Consider the following 19,528-nt stretch of genomic DNA (forward strand, 5'->3'; position numbering starts at 1 on the left):
CAGGAGACAGGCGTGTCGCATGTAGCTCCATTTAAAGTACATTGTGATGTATGTGCATAGAGCTGAATAATCAGTCATTCGGTAGGAGCGACTAGCGACTTGTGGGAGCCGTTTCCCCCCTAGCCTAGTCTCAGACACGGCGCACTACAATAAGATACAAATTGAATTCCTCCTCCCGGCTTATCGTTTAGATTCATCACACCAGTCTTTTCTGTGCCGTGAAAAGATGAGGGAGTGGGGTTGATAGGAGTGAGCACCAGGGAAGTTTTTTTTTTTGTCCGTGTGTGTGCTTTTGAGTGGGTACATGGGAAAGAAACTCACTTATTGCTCGTAAGGCTATGCAAGTAAGTAAAATGTATGAGAATGTAGTGCTGGGGTTAGTACGACGGATTATAATAACAATAAAAAGTACAACTATTGTGTCAATTTTTGTATCACTTTCTCTATGGAATTTAGAATCGGACATTCTTTGGGAAAAGCATCTTGTTTTTATGCCATTTCACTAATAAAATTTCAATCTTCAAAAAACATTCTGTGTTTGGCAATCCAAGAGGATGTTCACAGGCAAACAAAGCAGTTATATCAAGTAAAGAATAGCAGGCCTAAAATGTACCCTTGTGGGACACCTGTCTTTGTAGGCAGATGATTGGATTTTTTTTTCATTATTTCCTCTCATATTTCCTCAATGCGTTGTGATTGGTTTCAGCCATAATAATCATGACAGTGTCTATGTATAAACACGTGCTTTTCTCTGAAGTCTGGACCGTGGTTTTCACATCTAAAATGAAATCATTAATCCTACCATTATCCCGTCTAGTTTTTTGGGACCTTTTGAAGGTGTGGAAATAATTGGTGAGATAATGTGGCGTATAAAAGTGAACTGTGGGGACGCTCCGCTGTGAGGATTTTGTAAAAAGACAATTGCTCAGCTTTATTTTCCTCTTGCAGAGACTTCCAATTTGGCCACATGGATGGGAACGACTACATCAACAGCCTCATCATGGGGTAAGTCTCTCATTATTCTATACAGCCCATCTTATACGTATGCTCGTGTCGCTAGAACGTGGCTCCTCTCATCGTCTCCCAGCTTCCTGTCCCACTGTTAATGCCAGCTCCTGCCATTTCCCGAGCTCTCTTGCGGAGAAGTCAATTACGCCACGCTGTCATTTTTATTTTTAGCGCTCCAGGACATATTAACCCCCCACCAGTCGCAAGAAAAGATGGCTTGTGAATCGGCTCAGATCCTAGGCCCCTGCAGGAAATGGAGATGAATATATGCGCGGATTAGATCTATAGAATCTGCGCGTTGTAATGGCTTGTCAAAGACCAGCTCTAATGATGAAGCAGAGTGGTGTTAGCTTAGCGCAGGGGCTAAGGCCAACTGTCGGGGTGCGGTGATCCAACAAGGCCACAATGCTGACAACCGGCTCTTCTAATTAGACGCCGTGTCGTGAGTGATACCAAGCCAACTGGCAGAGCCTCCTCGTAAAATCTCACTTCCAGCAAGATGTAAAATTGTGGTTCGGTTCAGTGGAGGACTGATACAATGAGTAAAGGGAAGGAGGGGGGATGATTCATTGAAATCAAAGGCGGTCCAGAAATGGAACATAATAGTTTGGGGGTTTGGATAGTGTGTGTGTTATTGTTTCGTTCCCTCAGTATGAGAGGGTGGTCAGGCCATTTTGCACAAAATGGTACCATCTAAATGGAGAGCAATTTTTGTTATAAAGGGAATCTGGATCACGGGCCAGCCGGATGTGTTTTTAGCATTGTCCCAAATTGCGATGGTTTACATGGCCTTACTTGTTTAGATTTAGCAGCCCTAACTACTATTAAAACTCACCTACAATTTAAACCTAATGTGGAGCAGGTGGTCAATAGTGGGGCAGTGATACTCTTGACCTGAAGAATGGCTTCTTTAGAGCAGGGGTTCCCTGGGACACTGAGGTGGGGTTGTGAGATAATTTGTATTTAAATTCATAAAATTGCAATTTATGTATTTTATGACTTAGAACAGTATATTTGAGTGAAATTAAAGGGACTGGACTCAAATACAAGGCCTGCGAGATGATTTAATCCTTGTTATGGATTTTTAAAGAAATAACCAGAATGCTCACTGGTCAACTACTGGGAGGGCAGCTTAAATAAAAAAATAAATAAAAAATTCTACATGTCCAGCATAGAGCACTGACATAATATCAGAGATCCGGATTTAAACGGCATATTATAGCCATGTGGTAAATGGTCAGTCTGCCCCAGGGCAGCTGAGGCTACAATAGTAACTTACTGCCATCGAGTGTGGAGTGACTGAATATAATAATGACTATATGTAAGCACTTTGAGGAATGTGTGACACAGGCTGATGAAGCACAATAAGTGTAAGCCTTTATTGTTTATTAGGGCACAATATACTTTACAATATATGTGGCTCGCGACTCGCCAAACAAGTTCAACACCCCTGGTCTAGAAGGAGTTTAAAAATGTGTAGAATGAGCACAGACCTATTGACCACAAATGCCATAAAATCCTGCACTGTCGCTCAAAGAGGTGTTAATTTGGGTGATTTTGAGGGTCATGTCCCGAAAAGTTTGGATCCTCTGCTGCAGAGTAATGATGAGTGAATGTGACACTGAGCTGGTACTGTCCATGTTTAAATAAGGTCATTTGTTCTGCAATGTGAACACCCAATTGTGATAAATGAGCTTGGAGTAAAAGGCTAGTGCAAACTGGTAGATCCCAACTAATGAATTTGTTCCATATAAAGTTTAAGTGTTTGAGCAAGCTCAAGGTGAAGTCACTTATTATTGTGAAATTATGAATGAGACAGTGTCTTCTTTCTGATTTTCAAAAGTAAACCAACAGCTAGCTTATGAGCTAAAGACATTTAACACATTGAGTGCTGCGCTGTTTTTAGGATTTAGCTGTTGAGTGCCAACAATCCAGACCATTTTTCATGATATTTGTAGCACCTTAGCATATTCTATGTTATCGCTATGGACACTATGGCACGTTTGAAAAGTGAGACTCTAAGCTCTCCGTAGGTGAAAACAGTTTAGTTCTAAATTATTAGAATGTAAGCTATAGCTTTGATCAAAATCACTGATTTCTTTCTTTCTTTCTGAGATAACAACACTCTCCTTTCTGTTTAACTCTCTCCTCCTCCATCCTCTCTGCACAGACACTAATGTTATGGGAAGAGGCAAATGCCTAAATATCTCAGTTTCAAGTCAATTTTCAACAACAACATTGACCCTGGATGAACTGCGGAGAGCTACAGCTCAGGTGGGGGAAACTGTCCACAGAACAACTATCGTACACTGCACAAATCTGGCCTTTATGGAAAAGTGGCTATAGAAGAAGCCATTTTGGTCATCTGACCAAAGCAGTGTTTGCTGTGTCCCCCATGTGGCTCAAAGCAAACAGCAAACAGTACTTCTTATGATTTTCTTTAAAAATGGCTTCTTCTAGCCACTCTTTCATAAAGGTCAGATTTGTGCAGTATACGACTAATAGTTGTTCTGTGGATAGAAATAGCTTGATAGTCTTATATTATTCATTCACACCATATGCTATGGTGGTATGCTACTATTGTAGCCACAGCTGCCCTGACTGACAGAAGCGAGTCTATCAGTCTGCGCCATTGGCCCCCCACCAGCCACTCACTCGCATACTACATTCTCCCAGGCTTCCTGGTGTTCCAAACCGAGTAATATTGCGATACTCTACAGAACATAGTGCAGTGGTTCCCAAAGTGGGATCTGGGTTCTTCAGGCACTGCTCATCTACAAAATCGGTACATAGAAAGAAATGTAGTTCGAAAGAAAATGCATGATTATTTTTCAAAACGTATCTCTAAGCCCTCCTTCCCTGTAAAATGGCCGCGTTCTGCCTGGTGGATAGTATTGAATTCTGTAATCTCGTCTATGTTTGTGTGGACACTGTGTTATCTGTGTGATTGACTGCCCGCAGGATGTTATTTTCATTTTGCTGTTATTGTTTATACCGGAGAGATTATTGCAGGCATTGGCGCTCTAAATCCGCTGTAATTAAAAGCGTATAGCACCGGACGGGATCAGCCGAACATCACAGAAACAACAGGCCGTTTCTGTATTTAAGCACAACACGGAGACGATTAGCCTGCCTAATTTTGCACCAGTGACGCGATAATGTGTTTCCCAGGCTTTACGGAAGCACAATTCGGCCACGGCGGCGCTGGATTAATTGCCCTCCTTTGAGAGAAGAAAAAAAACAATTCCTGTCCTGTCAATGTTCGCTAATCTTCTCCCTTTGGCTGGGCCAGGGGAGTAAATCTGATGGCTTTTTAACCCGTGCTTGGCAGTGGCGGCGATTACTGGTCCGGCGTAGACTAGCCCCGCTTCTACCGATCGAGCTCATGAATACGTACCCGGTGGGATTAAGGGTAAACCTTCTTCATGGGGGTGGATATAGTGGCCTTTTGAGTGTGTCGAGGTGGTGTGTAAGTGAAGTAATGACTTGTAATCCTGCAACATCACTAGAAAAGGTCACGGCCATACGAGCAAGCGTGGTGTTAAGTAGATAGAGGGGTGAGGGGGTGCTAATGGAGGGATTAGTCAAAGAACTACTGGTATGTTTAAGACGGCAGCAAAGTGTGACATTATTTATGAAATATAATGAAAATATAGATGTGTTTCGATGGGGCCTTGTTAAAACTCACTGTCCCTGTAGTTTGGAGCTCCTCAAACGTGCTGTGAAGTGCATGGGATTCTTGTGTTTTTAGTCCATATGTCAACTTTGAGTTAAGTGATGATGTTCCTGGATGTTATTCAACAAAACTCAAAGCATAACTTCAACACGTTCAGATGTCAGTTCAGTTGATTTCTGTGAATATTCCCCAACATTAAAGGGATAGTTCAGGATTTTTGACATAGGGCCTCATTTCCTAGTTATCCAGAGTGTTGCTGATTCCTGGAGATATTTTTTTTTGTAATTCATGCAGTTCTTATGTTTGAAGAGTTACGTGGCCCTAGGCTAATGCAAGGCTAGTGCATTTCTATGATATCAGTTAGCCTGCATTAAAAACAGTCTGACCCGCTCCACAGAGCACCTGAGGCAAATCACTTATAACGCCAGACTAACCATATAAATGTCTGTGTCGATAGAATAGTTTTTGGAATATAACTGACCTTGCATCACATGAATGATCGCATTTTGAGGGACTATTTTATAGCAGCCCCTCCGCCACATAGCTTATACAACCATGAAGCTGATGCTGCTCAAATATAAGGTCTTTTAAATCCAAAATCGTCAAAATTACTCTATGGACACAGACATTTATATGGTTAGTCTGGTGTTATAAGTGATTTGCCTCAGGTGCTCTGTGGAGCGGGTCACACTGTTTTTAATGCAGGCTAGCTGATATCGTAGAAATGCGCTAGTCTTGCACTAGCCTAGCGCCACGAAACTTTTCAAACATAAGAACTGCATGAATTACAACAAAAATATCTCCAGAAATCAGCAACACCTTGGATAACTAGGAAATGAGGCCCTATGTCAAAAATCCTGAAATATCCCTTTAATAAACTCTAATTTGAAAAAGAAAAAAAAAAAGTTGTACTTCTTGTGTTATTTACTCTTGCTCCTTGACTGTGCCGCCCTGCAGCTGTAAAAAAAAGTGCTGGTAGAGGAGATGCACTTCGCTGGCCGTGGCAGAAGTTGGCATGGACCCAGTGTTCTTAGTTAAAATTCAGCAGTAGTTGTCTCTGTGGATTTATTTCAGAAAGTAACATCTGTGGTAAACAAAGTTTTGAATATTTACTCTGAGTGTGCAAGGCAATCCCCACAAATCTACAGCGTTATTGTTATGGGTTTCAAAAAGTAAACGCAGGAGACGAGGCATTTTTTGTGTCTTTCCTCATTACTAAAGGACTGAAATGAAATCCGTGTTGCACAAATTGTGTCCATTAATCAGAAAAACAACACTGTATGTGACTTTTAGGTAGACCAAATAATGACTGTCCTTGAGAAAGACCAAAATAAAGCTCCTTTCTCGAATATTGTTCTAGTCCATTCATACTGAGGTGATGATCGATTTGTTCTCTCGAAAGTGTGCCATATTCTAATCCCTACTGGCCATGGATTAAACCTATGGATTACTTTCTATTAAACACAGCCGTAATCTAAAGACCTGGATGTGGTAGTCCAGTTAACTCCATTTAAACGCCAAACCCCGGGTCACGGCTACAAGGCGCGGTGACGAAACTAATCCATATTTATTTATTATAATGGCTGCCATCTGTTGGAGGGAGCTGCGTGTCAGTCATAGAAATACACACTAAATCGACTTACAGTTACAGTGTTGTTCTCTCATCAAAATCGGACACGGAGCTGTGTTTCGACCCCCTCGCGCATCTTTGAGTAACGTTTGAATCTTCTCCAGTGGGAGCACCGTGGCAGTAGCTCCCAAAAAAAACTCCTCCAAACGCCCAAAGGTCCTACGTGTCCAGAAAATGCTTTCCTCACCTCTCCATCTCACTCGCCATAGCTTCACTATAGCAAAAAGCACCTGAACCATTTATGCTGTTCAACTTCTCAAAATAAAGCGTCAAACTAGCAACGATAACAACACATAAACAGGTGAAACTCTAAAAATGTCATTAAAAAGTTAATTTATTTCTGTATTACACGTTAAAATGTGAAACCTATGTGATATTGACTCATTACATGCACAGTGACATATGTCAAGCCTTTGTTTGCTATAATTTTGAGGATTATGGCTCACAGCTTGTAAAACCCCCAAATTCAAAATTAGAATATTGTGAAAAGGACTATTGTAGGCTCAACATGTCCCCTTTTCATCAGCTAATGAATCCAAAACACCTTTAAATGGTCTCGCAGTCTGGTTCAGTAGAATCCACCATCATGGGGAAGACTGCTGACCTGACAGTTGTGCAGAAAGCCATCACTGACATTTGAGGGAAAGCCTCGAAAGGCAATGGTACAAGAAGTTGGATTTTCTGTATCAAAGCACAAAGTTAAATGGAAGGGAAAAGTGTGGAAGAAAAGGCGCACAAGCCACAGGGATGACCGCAGTCTGGAGAGGATTGTCAGGAAAAGGCCATGCAAAAGTGTGGGGGATCTTCACAAGGACTGGACTGAGGCTGGAGTCAGAGCATCAAGAGTCACCACACACAGACGGATCCTGGACATGGGCTTCAAATGTCATATACCTCTTGTTAAGCCCCTCCTGAACTACAAACAATGTCAGAAGCATCTTACGTCTGTGATGATTTGGGGACTTCTGCTGGTATTGGTCCACTGTGCTTTATTAAGTGCAGAGTCAGCGTAACCGTCTACCAGGAGATTTTAGAGTTCTTCATGCTTCCTTCAGCAGACAAGCTTTAAGGAGATGCTGACTTTATTTTCCATCAGGACTTGGCACCTGCCCACACTGCCTTAAGTACCAAAACCTGGTTCAATTACTATCTACATCCTCCAGAAATACATGAAATCGGTGTGTCCTTGTAAAGGTTTCTCCTGCTGATGAGGTAAATTATAGATCCAATCCTGGTCATAATCCGCCTCAAAAGCTTTATCTGCCATGTATGGAAAGCGAACCACGATGCCAGGGAGCTCGTTGCTATAGGCTAAAACTAAAAAGAAGCTGGTGTTATAGATGGCGATGACTCTACCCCCAGATGTGGGCCTGGCTGGCGGGCCGGGACTGTGATGGATACTGCCCCGGGTGGTTGTAATTTGTTAGCTGCTTGAGTAACAGCGCGCGGATGTGAGGTGGCAGGCGCCTGGGCCCACCTTATCTGTGCCCGGCTGTAGGCATGTGCGCCGTGCGGGAGAGGGATGGCTTGTTTTCATGACCTCGCTCCCCAATCCCAGTGAGTTGTCGTAATTCCTCCACTGATTTGTCTGTAAAAAGGGCTGCCCGCACACCAGAGGAGTGTTTTTTTTTTTTTCTGCTAACAGAGGCAATGATGGCAAATGCTGAGGCTTGTTCAAATACTTGTTGTTGTGGGTAGGGCTCTTGGATGTGGTAATGATGTCCTTTAAAAAAACAGCTAAATATCTTGTCTTCAATGCCTGAATTCATCGGGCTCACATTGTGAAAGAGTGGTTCAGGGAGCATGAGATGGATTGGCCTTCACAGAGACAGATCTTACGACCATCGAGAATCTTTATAGAGATTATATCGATATCGGCATCATATCACCCGATAACCAACACGGTTTCAGTCAGTACAGCTGTTTTTTTTTATAGGTCACTGTTTGAACATTTGTGTTGGAGTTTGATGTCCTTTAGTGGTGATCTCTGTTTTTGCACCATGTGTTCCTAATGAACAGTAACCAGCAGTAGGCTTTGAACTTCCAGCACTGTCCTGTCTGCTCTGTCGGAAGTCAAGCTGACTTGGCTAAGTTGGCCTGTGGGATGCTCGTGGTTAGCCACATCCAAGGTAAACACAGCAGACTGTGTTCTTTGTAGTTGTTCATGTTTTCCTCCCTCTTGGTGGCCAACAAAGTCGTATTACATAACAGCGTTCACCCAGCATTCTTGCTCACATATCAGTTTGTTTTGAATCTTACAACAGTTTAGTTGTTCTTGTGAAATAGCAACATGAAACTTGAGAATATAAACAAATGGAGTCGAATTAAATACACTGCAATGTTATATCTCTTCTCCAGATGTTGAGATGATGTCTCATCGAGTGTAGCTCTTGGACCTATCTTCAAACAATCAGGACTTATTAAAATATTCATTTTGGCTCTACAATGAAAGACAGTTTGCAGTTTGACACTGTTCTCTTATACAGTGAGCTTCATAAATAATGTGACAGTGCCCAGAATGTAGTTCTTTCATCTTGTTAGTAATGATGAGTCCCTGACAAGGACCGCGCCCTCAAAATAGAGTGAAATAAACTTCAGCAGAAGGCGGACGTTGTGACGATTGCCGTTTGGGGCTTCGAAGGAGACGACGAGCTCTCGGGCTTTTATTCCCCCTTACCTAAACCACCGAAGGACTGAAAAGTAGTGAAATACAGGGCAGAGGGAGGGGCGCGTGGACGGGATCACTGAGGAGAGGGACCAGGCTGTACATGAGGTGTGGTCCTGCTCCCGAACTTAAGATAACACACTTATCGCTTCATTCTTCAGGGTATTCACATCCAAATCCGATGACGAGTTCGGAAATTACAGCTCCTCAAAATCAATGACTCTTTTTCAGAGGCTCAAAAGCTGAAACACCATCATGACTTTCTTACACTTAATTACCATCATTTTAAAGAATGATTTTAATAATGGCTTATATTGCGCTTGGGCAGAAGATCTGAGATTTGAACACAGGAGTTTGTTTTTCCATGGTTCCATTTGTTTTTTTTGTCACTAAAGAAAATGAAGCACTACTTTTCCCCTGTTGGACGCAGCCAGTGCCTTGACTCTCCTGCTTGTCGTACGCCCTAGATTTGTAAGCACCGCCCCCCTTGGGACAGCATATTAGTTCTAAGCCAGCAAGCAAAAGCAAGCCATAAACCGTGTTAGCGCTGAAGATTCCAAGTCATTCTCTTCACTTTCTGGCTCATTTTCCCCCCCCTGGCTTATTTTTTTTTTCTTGTCCACCCTTCCCTGGTACCCGACGCGATTCTCCTGTCAGCTTTCATTTGCAAAGGTCTCTCTTTAAGTTTGACCAGCGCTGCCCCACGCCGCCTCTGCGTTGGACACAGTTTGCATAAAAGATCGAGAAAACGCCAGTTCAGAAATAGGCCGGGGCGGCATCGTGTCATTCCTCGAGAAAAAAAAAAAAAATCAAAGAAAATCTCTCTTTGAATGAATGCCCATGGGAAAAGCTGAGCGATTTATTTATCTCGCTCTTGTGCTTTCTGTGTTACAGTTTGTTCCTCAAGACGTGGCAATTTGCTGCGCTCTAATGATGATGGTGGAGGCTCGCGCCGCAGATTGTTGATTTTTACTTTGTTAATGATTTTTTTTTCTTTTTTCATGTTTTTTTTTTCCCACAGAGAAGTGCCAGTGCCCTCGGTAATCATTCTCAACACATCCAACGAACAGTACTTTCTGCCAGTGGAGCCCGTTCAGACCCTGGAGCAGCTGGTCCAATTCATCAACAACGTCCACAATGGTTCTGCGCAGGTTTGGAGATTCTCTTTTTCCGACCGATAATATCCATGGGGTTAAAGGAGAAGCTTTTCTCCATGGTTTACTGTTTCCTCATGTTTTCTTTCATGAGGCGTTCTCCTGGCGTAGAAATCACAGAAAGGCCGTTAGCTATCCAAGCCTCTTCCTACAAATGCATACATTTTGTTAGCCAGTTGCCAATTGAGCGTTCTCTCCCCAAACAGATGAATGGAGAAGCCATACCTGTCAAGTTTTGGATTTAGTCCGTCTATGATGCCGTTGGACAGCTCCCGTCTCTTATGTTTGATATGTACCATATCTAACTGGTTAAAGTTGGGGCCTAACACCTAAGTTTACAAATAGGGAAATATTTAAGGTTAAAATTGGGGAAATGGTTTAGGGTTGGGTTCGGAAAATGGTTTGGGTTTGGTTTATTGAGCAATACACTATGTTGAGAATTATTATGCATATTGTATGGATGGTTTTGTGTATCAGGATTCTTTGAATCACTGACATCAATCTCAGACGCCTGTGATGATTAGTTTTCAGGTTAAGCCCAGTTAAGGGAGAAACTACTGAAAAAGGACGTTCCACTTTATTAAGCAGACCGCCATTTTCAAGCAATACAGGAATGAAAAAGGATCTCTCTGCTGATGAAAAGCGTGAAATAGTTGAATGCCTTGGACTAGGTATGAAAACCTTTGATATTTCATGAAAGATGAAGCGTAACCATCGTAGTGATAACAGATTTGTGACTGATTCAGAGCACACACGGGTTGGTGCAGATAAAGGCACAGTGAGGACGGTTTCTGTCAGACAAATGCAATAGATTAAGAGAACAGCTGCTAAATCTTTCGTGAAATATTTAAGGTTTTCATACTTTCTCGAAGACATTCAATTATTTCACGCTTTTCATCATCCCATATTGCTTGAAAATGATGGTCTGCTTAATAATGTGGAATGTCCCTTTTCAGTAGTTTTTGCCTTAACAGGACTTACCTGAAAACTAACGAAATTTCACTACTCCAACCAGCCAGCTCCAAGAGGGCCAAAATACAGCAGTTCCCTTATGGCATCCCGGCCAAAACGGGAGACTTGACAGCTGCTAGAAATGCCACCCAAGCTACTGCAGGTGGCAGTTTTAGCGAGGCTCGGGACAGAGTTTAGTCTGGAGAGGCAGAGGAATGTTTTTGTTTTGTTTTTTAATGATACAGGATATTTACGGGATAATGGTAATATGGGAGGATGCCGTGAAACAGAGGTAAAATACTGTCAAAATGGGAGACTTGACAGCCCCTGTTTTAAACCGTGACGAGGTATGACATGTCCGTTTCATGGCTTTTACTGTATATCGTTTCTGTAGTTTCCCCATTTAACATTTAGCTCAGACGAGACTAAATGCAGTTTCCTTTGTTTTCCATATTTTGCATTTTTCCACTCGTCTCTACTGTATTCACCGTCTCCGTTATTCCGGCATGTTGAGCGTTAACACATCCCTACACTTCCTATTGAAAAGGTGAATGAAAAGCAACAACATGGCGCTCTATTCTTCGAAACAGTGGTGATTTTTGGCCCTGACCCCGTACATCAACACCTACATCTCTCTTTGCTTTGCTGCTTGGGTCACCAGATGTACGAAACCCAGGAAAAACAACCGCCCAGAGGTCTTCTCCCGTTTCCAAGAAAGGTCTGAGCTATTTTTTGCTCGTCCAAACACGCCGAGAGCGGCCAAATAAACAGCAACAGAACATCTGTTTCTGCTGCTCAGCTCGCGCCAAGGCCTGGACATCCTGGGCCTCCTTAACAAGGGTGCTCCAAGGCTGCGCTGCCCCAGACACATAAACCATTACAAGTGCTAAAGTAAACAAGACAATGGGAGGGAAAAAACTAGGAAAAACAACACCTTTAGCTAGTGCAGTAAATGTAGTAAGAGGAAATGTGATCGCGTTATGATCAAAATGTAATCAAACCACTGAAACTTCTCTTTAGTTAGAACCCTAAAACATTATCGCCCCTCATCTCCCTTAACCTGGAGCTGAACGTTCTGCTGGAGCAGCGTCAGAATATGCCACATCTACTTCGTGGAATCAAGGGGCAAATATACACGGGCAGTTAGAGTCAAGTTTGTTTATGCTGCTGCTGTTCTTCCCGGGGTCTGTTGAAATAATACAACATATACAATTACGCAAAGATAAACACAGTCCTGGACTTAAACATACATAACTGATTTACAAGTCAGAAGTTATTTGAATAGTACATTGGGAAAGATTAAATATGACCTAAACCCCCTGATAATCTATATGGCAAATAATCGTAATAAGAAACAAAAAAAATGCTATACCAAAGCTATGCCAAATTTTCTTGCAGCAAAAAGAGAACATGGCAACCAATGTTAAGGTAAAATGGGAAGAAGAGTTTCATTTACAAATAACTGAAAATGAATGGGAACAGATTTGTGCGGGGGTCCATAAAACTGTGAGTTCGCTTGGAAAATAAGTATGAGATACTTCTTGACTCCAGAAAGTATGAGCAAATATAAAGAGGCAAATTGTAAATGTTGGAGGAATTGTGGAGAGGAACATGCAAAATACACACATATTTTCTTTACTTGGAAAATAATACAACCTTACTGGAAAGAAGTATTTCAAATTTATCATTTAAATTAATGTCTAACCCACTAAGTTTTAAGGAGCAGTTTATGCAACATTTATTTGCAGAATCATGTAAGTCGGAGCTGAACATTCGATTTTGGAAGAGCATCTGAGGAGTTTTAGTGGCAGTGACATAATAATGAGAATAGTAGTCTATCCTGTACCAATAACTTTTAACTAGTTACCAATAGCCAGGTCCTGATGCATTCATTTAGTGCTGGTGTAATAGTCAAAATGAAGTGCTAATCATGCAGCTCGATCTTAAAGGATCTGTGTCATGCTATTTTAGCCATCCCAAAGTAAAGTATAGGCATTTATATGATATATTGTACCTCTACCGCTATGGAGTAGTATTTTTTGTGAGAAATATAAGTATTTTCCCTGGGTGTATTTTGCAAACCCGGAAGACAAGACGATTCGATTCAGTTAACCCCGCCCCCTCTCTCCGAGCTGATCTGCCCATGCATTATTAGCAGTAAAATAAATATAAATATCACAGCAATAAGTGAAGTTACTTCACAATACAGTTATAAGGAGTTGACATCTGCAACACAGCTTCATAAATGGCTAACACACACGCTAACACACACGCTAACACACACGCTAACACGCACGCTAACACACAAGCTAACACACAAGCTAACACACAAGCTAACACACAAGCTAACACACAAGCTAAAACACACGCTAAAACACAAGCTAACACACAAGCTAACACACAAGCTAACACACAAGCTAACACACACGCTAACACACACGCTAACACACAAGCTAACACGCTCGACTCACCACCGCTCTGTCCTGGCCGCTCCATCACATCGGGGACTCGCATTGGTTATAAAAGTTAATCCACTTTGAGAAGATTCACCAAACATCCATCAAGAGACAGAAATTCCAACTTCTGGCGAGCGGCCTCTTCTTTAGGAAGGCTGAAAAAGGTTCTGCACCTCTCGCAGCCAAACACGCTTTTTTTTTTTTTTTTTAAAGCTTTTTTATACATTTAAATCAGGCTGTAAGGCATTACATTACAGAAGTTGTGCTCTTCCTGTTTGACACTATGACGTAAAAAGTCGTCATATTGTCACAACTCAGTGGTTTTCCAGCAGAGGGCGGAGCAGCTGCTCAGAGAGCAGGATTCAGGAGGATTGCTGAGAACTGCGTGAATGAAGCCACAAACCACTCTGGGGGTATTTTTGATAAGGAAATAGCTAAACAACATGGCTTAAAGCTCCAAAAAGGCAATTTTTCATGATATAGGACCTTTAACTTATAACTTATAATAGTCAAAGTTGGATAATATCACAGCCTGTACAATCACCTTTAAGTCAGCAGGACAAGGCGATATGGCCAAAAATGTATATCACAATATGTATTGCTCTTTATTTTCTCATGGGACAATGCAATGGTTCATTGCACTTCTACAGAGAAAATCATTCTGCAGCATGTTGTGCAGTCCACCGAAAACCATGCCATTGAAATGGTCCTGTTTACAGCGATCCCATAGGTCCGCCGTTTAAAGCAGGTTGTGTAAATAGCAGTTACATCACACTCATTAACCTTGCCTTACGCTGTGGGCAGAGCTGGAACGCCGCGTTTTATGAGTTCCAATTACCCAAGAATCTGTGCTCACTACTTTGGTGTCAACTTAGCGCTGTTTGCCTCCCCCTGCCTGGCAGCTCCCGCTCGCCTCGTTCAGTCTGATGCACTTATAAAGAGACAACTCTCGGCGTGTGAAATAAGATTGTAAAAGAAAGAAACAAAAACACACTTTGCCTGCGCGCATCTCTGTGTACCTAAAACGCGTCACTCCTATCGAGCCAGAGATGGTGATCAATTAGAGCTGGGACAGATTAGGAGCTAATGCCGCGGCTCAGTTAGGCTCCTAATTAGAATGTGTGGGATGTTTTCTCATATAGAAACTAAATACGCTGTGCAGTGTATCATCTAAATCCTCCTGACATTGCCACAACTTCAGCATCTACATTCAAAAGACTTCTGGGATAGGTTTATTAATGCGCGGTGGCCACACTTTTTCGGCTCGCAAGCTACTTTTTCAAAGTCAGCCAGGCCCGGGGATCTATTGATGGATTTCTATAAGGCCTCGCGGGGGGAGACTTTAGAAGGTTTCTTATTAAGACACAATTTTCGGTTCACAAGGATGATGCGAGACAAAATGAATGATCTTTCTTGTTTAAAGTGCAAAGCAGTATATTCTATAAACCTTGGTGGGTAACTAATAATGAACTATTCCTTTAAGTACCTTTAAGGCGAGACACAGCAGTGGTTGAAGTGGAGATTTTTTGCAAGTTTATCCCCTTAACATCTTAGTTTTCATGTCACAGTATTAAAATGCTGCATGTTTGAGAATAGGCTCTATAGACATTGAGATACTGATGGAAGTCACTGGCTACGTGTTAAAAACATTACGTTAAATGTAAATTCTTGACACACGAAACATCTGTGTTTACTGAGGTAGAACTTTTCATCTCAGAGCGAACGGCGAGTATCAAAAAACAACACTACAGAAATTAAACAACTACAAACAATGTATACTTAAAGGGACTATACGGAGTTTAAATGTTAAAACTATGTATTTTCCTCCACCGACATGTTTCAGCCATGTCCTAATGTGTAGAATGAGCTCAGACCTGTTCACCACAACTGCCTCTAAAATCCTGCACCGTCACTCAAAAAGGTGTTAATTCGGGTTACACATAAGACCTGAGGTGGCAGTAGTGAGCATAAAATGACTAACTTGCATTCAGTCTCTTTAAGACAGGCCCATAATTTTTGAGCGGCTCTTTCAAAAGCTCCTTTGCCCGGTGACATGTGTGCATGCCCGCTCTGGAACATGGTGGGACTTCAGTTCAGTTAACAATCCTCACTCTCAAAACTGTCGGCCATGAGTCAAGCAATGTTGAGCTGTAAACATTTGAGTGAACTTTTCTCATGTATCATCCTGGATTTTGGAGAATTCTTATTTGATCTGTTTTTGTTGCATTTAGAGATGCATCGATCCAGCTTTTTTTTGCCACCGATCCGATACTGGGGTTTGAGTATCTATCCGATATTTACCAATACCAAGAGAATTTCTTAAAAGTGGCTTTCTCTGAGTGAAAAAAATAATTGAATCTTCTCCATTGTAAGATCAATAAAGTCATATTATATTGACATGTTACAGATCAATTATCAGTTATATCTATCGAGAAACTCTTGGATAAACATTTAACAAGGATGACTTTTCTACACTAAATATCCTTGGGTATATATACATTAATATATACAGTACATTAATATAACTCACATTAAAGGGGCTAGATGCAGGTTGTTCATTTTATGCTCACTACTGCCACCTCTGGTCTTATGTGTAACTGCAGCTTCTATATTTGATAGACAGTGCAGGATTTTAGAGGCAGTTGTGGTGAACAGGTCTGAGCTCATTCTACACATTAGGACATGGCTGGAACATGTAGGGGGAGAAAAATACTATTTTAACATTTTTAAAGGAATAGGCCACCGTTTTCACATACTGAGATGTGTTCTTACCTTAGCTTTGACAAGTTCTTTAGGACCTGTCTGATCTTCCCCCGTGCCTTCAATCACGTAAACACAGCGCAGACGGTGTTAGCATTTAGCCTCTCCCTCTCTCCACTATAGCTCCAAAACAGGTCAAGATAGAAGCTACCAAGCTCTTCCACGTTTTCCCTATTTAAATATGGTTACGTGAAGTGTTCCTCTACAAAGTATGATTACACAAAATTAAACAATGTGGATTTTCTAAGCGGATAAAAGGGGGGACTATATTGTAAGGCGTAATAATACCAGGAGTAGTTCGAAATCCACGCACTAATCTTCACTTTATTGTGCGGATGCCAAATTACTATTATTTCTGACCCAGGCTAGCTTTAGCATGCTATTGCTAACCATAGAATTTTGTGCGGCGATCAAAAATACATTTGCAAAGGGTAAGCATGCCCATATTCACTTAGATTTAGGTGGTAAAAGTTGTGTTTTTAGGGTGTTGAAAGCCAAAGCTGGTATCGGTTCAGTATCAGATATTTGATGCCGATCCCCGATATCGTATTTTTTCCAGTATCGGCTCCGATTTCCGATACCAGTATTCGATTGGTGCATCCCTAGTTACATTGATTACATAATTGCAGCCTTTGAGTCATTAAGATTGCTTTTTTTTTTGGATAAACTTATGTGCAGTTGCTTTGCCTCACTTCTAAAGACAGAATCTTGCGGGAGTAAAACATGAAGTCTATTTTGTTTACTTTTCTTAATTTCTCCTTATTGAATTATTGATTGACCTTTTCCACCAGCTGCTCTGAACCAAACAACCTCAACATGCCAGCATCTCAACAATTGCGCTTTCTCCTTTTTCTTTTCCCTTTTTACAGGCTTACGGGGGCGACGGCATCATCCAGCGAATCAAGCGCATCGGCTTCGACGCCCGATCCACCATTATGGTAAGTCCACTGATCAACCCGCAAAGCGCCTCAAAAGGTCACTCCGACTTGAGTAACAAACAGCCCTCAAGAGCTTGTGGAAAGCCCGTGGATGAACGTGTCGCCCTTCCGCACAGCTCTGACCTTCGCCGTTTCCCGATTTAGCCCAAAATAAACAGTATTTTCAACCTGCTCCGCTCGCGCTGTCGAACAAATACACCAGCACCCTGCACTTTTTTTCCCCCTCCTCTGGGACTAAAACAACATTGAGAGGACAGGAGCGGGCTGGGAATTCGCTGCACCGGCAGTAAAAGTGTAGCCGGGGGGGAGGAGGGAGCCGTCAAGCGTTTCTTACTTCCCCCACTTCATTTTTTATTTTTTTTTCCCCCAGTAGTTGTTGCGTCTTGCGGGAAAAGTTGGTTTTATTTTCGCGGGAGTGTGATAGGAATGTAAATACAGCTGTTGCATTGCTCCTCAGTTGGCACCGGGCGCAGTAATCTCAACACTGGCCTTTACGCTGTCCTTTATAGCCGTGCGGGGAAGTTGTAAGGGAAAATTATAGACTTCAGTGTAGGTCCAAAGTGGGAGGTAGAAGTACTTCAAGAGAAAGACAGATTTAAATAATGGTTTGAACATTTAGCTGTTTTTTTTTGTCTTTATGTAATTTAAGATAATTAGCAAGAAATCCTGGTGCCAGAAATACAAAGATGCAAATGGGTGCGTGGGAAGGGTTTGTGCTCGGTGTGATTGGTCATACATCAGAGTAGAGGTGACCCTGAAAACACAGTACAGACTTTATTATAGCGTAACCTTTAAAAGAATCCTGTAACATGAATGGAAAGTGAGGTGGGATGGGGTCAAGGCAATCTAAGGCAAGACACGGCAGGGAAAACATATTCTTCATGCAGATTTCTATCTGGTTTCCTCCCGTAGCATCACAGTTTTAATGCGAGAGTAAAAAAAAACAACCTCGACCTTTACTGTACTTCTTTTATGGCGTTTTGTTCACTAGCGAGTCATAGATTTCAGGCAATCGCGCATTTATTCACAAATACTGTATCGACGGTAGCCATTTGTAATCCAAATATGGTCATTTAACGGCGCAGCAGCTACGCTAACCCCGGAACTAGTGACTTTAGCAAATGTTACTTTTTTAGCAGTAGGTGCGGCATTTTTGGCTAATGAGTCTGAGAAATAAGTAGGTTCAGTAACTCTCTGTTGAGTTTCAGAAATATAGATGGTTGTTTTTCAGAGTGTTTTATGTTTATGGCGTTTTGTTCACTAGCGAGTCATAGTTTTTCAGGCAATCGCGCATTTATTCACAAATACTGTATTGACGGTATCCATTTGTAATCCATATATGGTCATTTCCTTTCTGGGAGACAGACCTGGCCATATGTTTGTTAAGTGGTGATGTCACAGCTCTACTTCCGGGTCCCGAGATGTGCGAGAAACTACAAAAAACTCTTCAATACCACAATCAATATTTCTGAGACTCAACGGAGAGTTACTGAACATACTTATTTATCAGGCCCATTAGCCAAAAATGCTGTAACTACTGCTATAAAAGTAATATTTACCAAAATCGCTACATCCATGCTAACGGCGCAGCAGCTACGCTAACCTATTGACTTTAGTAAATGCTACTTTTTTAGCAATAGGTGCGGCATTTTTGGCTAATGAGTCTGAGAAATAAGTAGGTTCAGTAACTCTCTGTCGAGTTTCAGAAATGTTGATGGTTGTTTTTAAGAGTTTTTTATGTTTTTTCTCGCATATTTGTCGGTCTGCTAGTACCCGGAAGCGGAAGTCGTGACGTCACACTTAACAAACCTATAGTGGTGCCTAAAGACCTCGACCTTTACTGTACTTCTTTTATGGCGTTTTGTTCACTAGCGAGTCATAGTTTTCAGGTAATCGCGCATTTATTCACAAATATTGTATTGACGGTAGCCATTTGTAATCCAAATATGGTCATTTCCTTTCTGGGAGACAGCCGTGGCTATACGTTTGTTAAGTGGTGACGTCACAGCTCTACTCCCGGGTCCCGAGATGTGCGAGAAACTACAAAAAACTCTTCAATACCACAATCAATATTTCTGAAACTCAACGGAGAGTTACTGAACATACTTATTTATCAGACCCATTAGCCAAAAATGCTGTAACTACTGCTATAAAAGTAATATTTACCAAAATCGCTACATCCGAGTTAGCAGAGATAAATGCTACAGCAGCTACGCTAACCCCAGAAGTAGTGACTTTAGTAAATATTACTTTTTTAGCAGTAGGTGCGGCATTTTTGGCTAATGAGTCT

At 41.7% G+C, this 19,528-nt stretch overlaps 1 protein-coding gene across 1 annotated transcript in view; it reads left to right on the forward strand.

Annotated features, from left to right (window-relative positions):
* Positions 1-19,528, forward strand: part of tmx3b (thioredoxin related transmembrane protein 3b) — an 81,078-nt gene that overhangs the window by 53,397 nt on the left and 8,153 nt on the right. Inside the window, exons 13-15 of the mRNA XM_079575955.1 lie at positions 949-1,005; positions 10,001-10,130; positions 17,170-17,238. Coding sequence (XP_079432081.1) covers positions 949-1,005; positions 10,001-10,130; positions 17,170-17,238 — 256 coding nt within the window. The remainder of the gene's footprint in view (positions 1-948; positions 1,006-10,000; positions 10,131-17,169; positions 17,239-19,528) is intronic.

Source organism: Gobius niger (genome assembly GCF_951799975.1).
Source record: "Gobius niger genome assembly, chromosome: 18".
In the NCBI taxonomy this organism is placed as follows: Eukaryota; Metazoa; Chordata; class Actinopteri; order Gobiiformes; family Gobiidae; genus Gobius; species Gobius niger.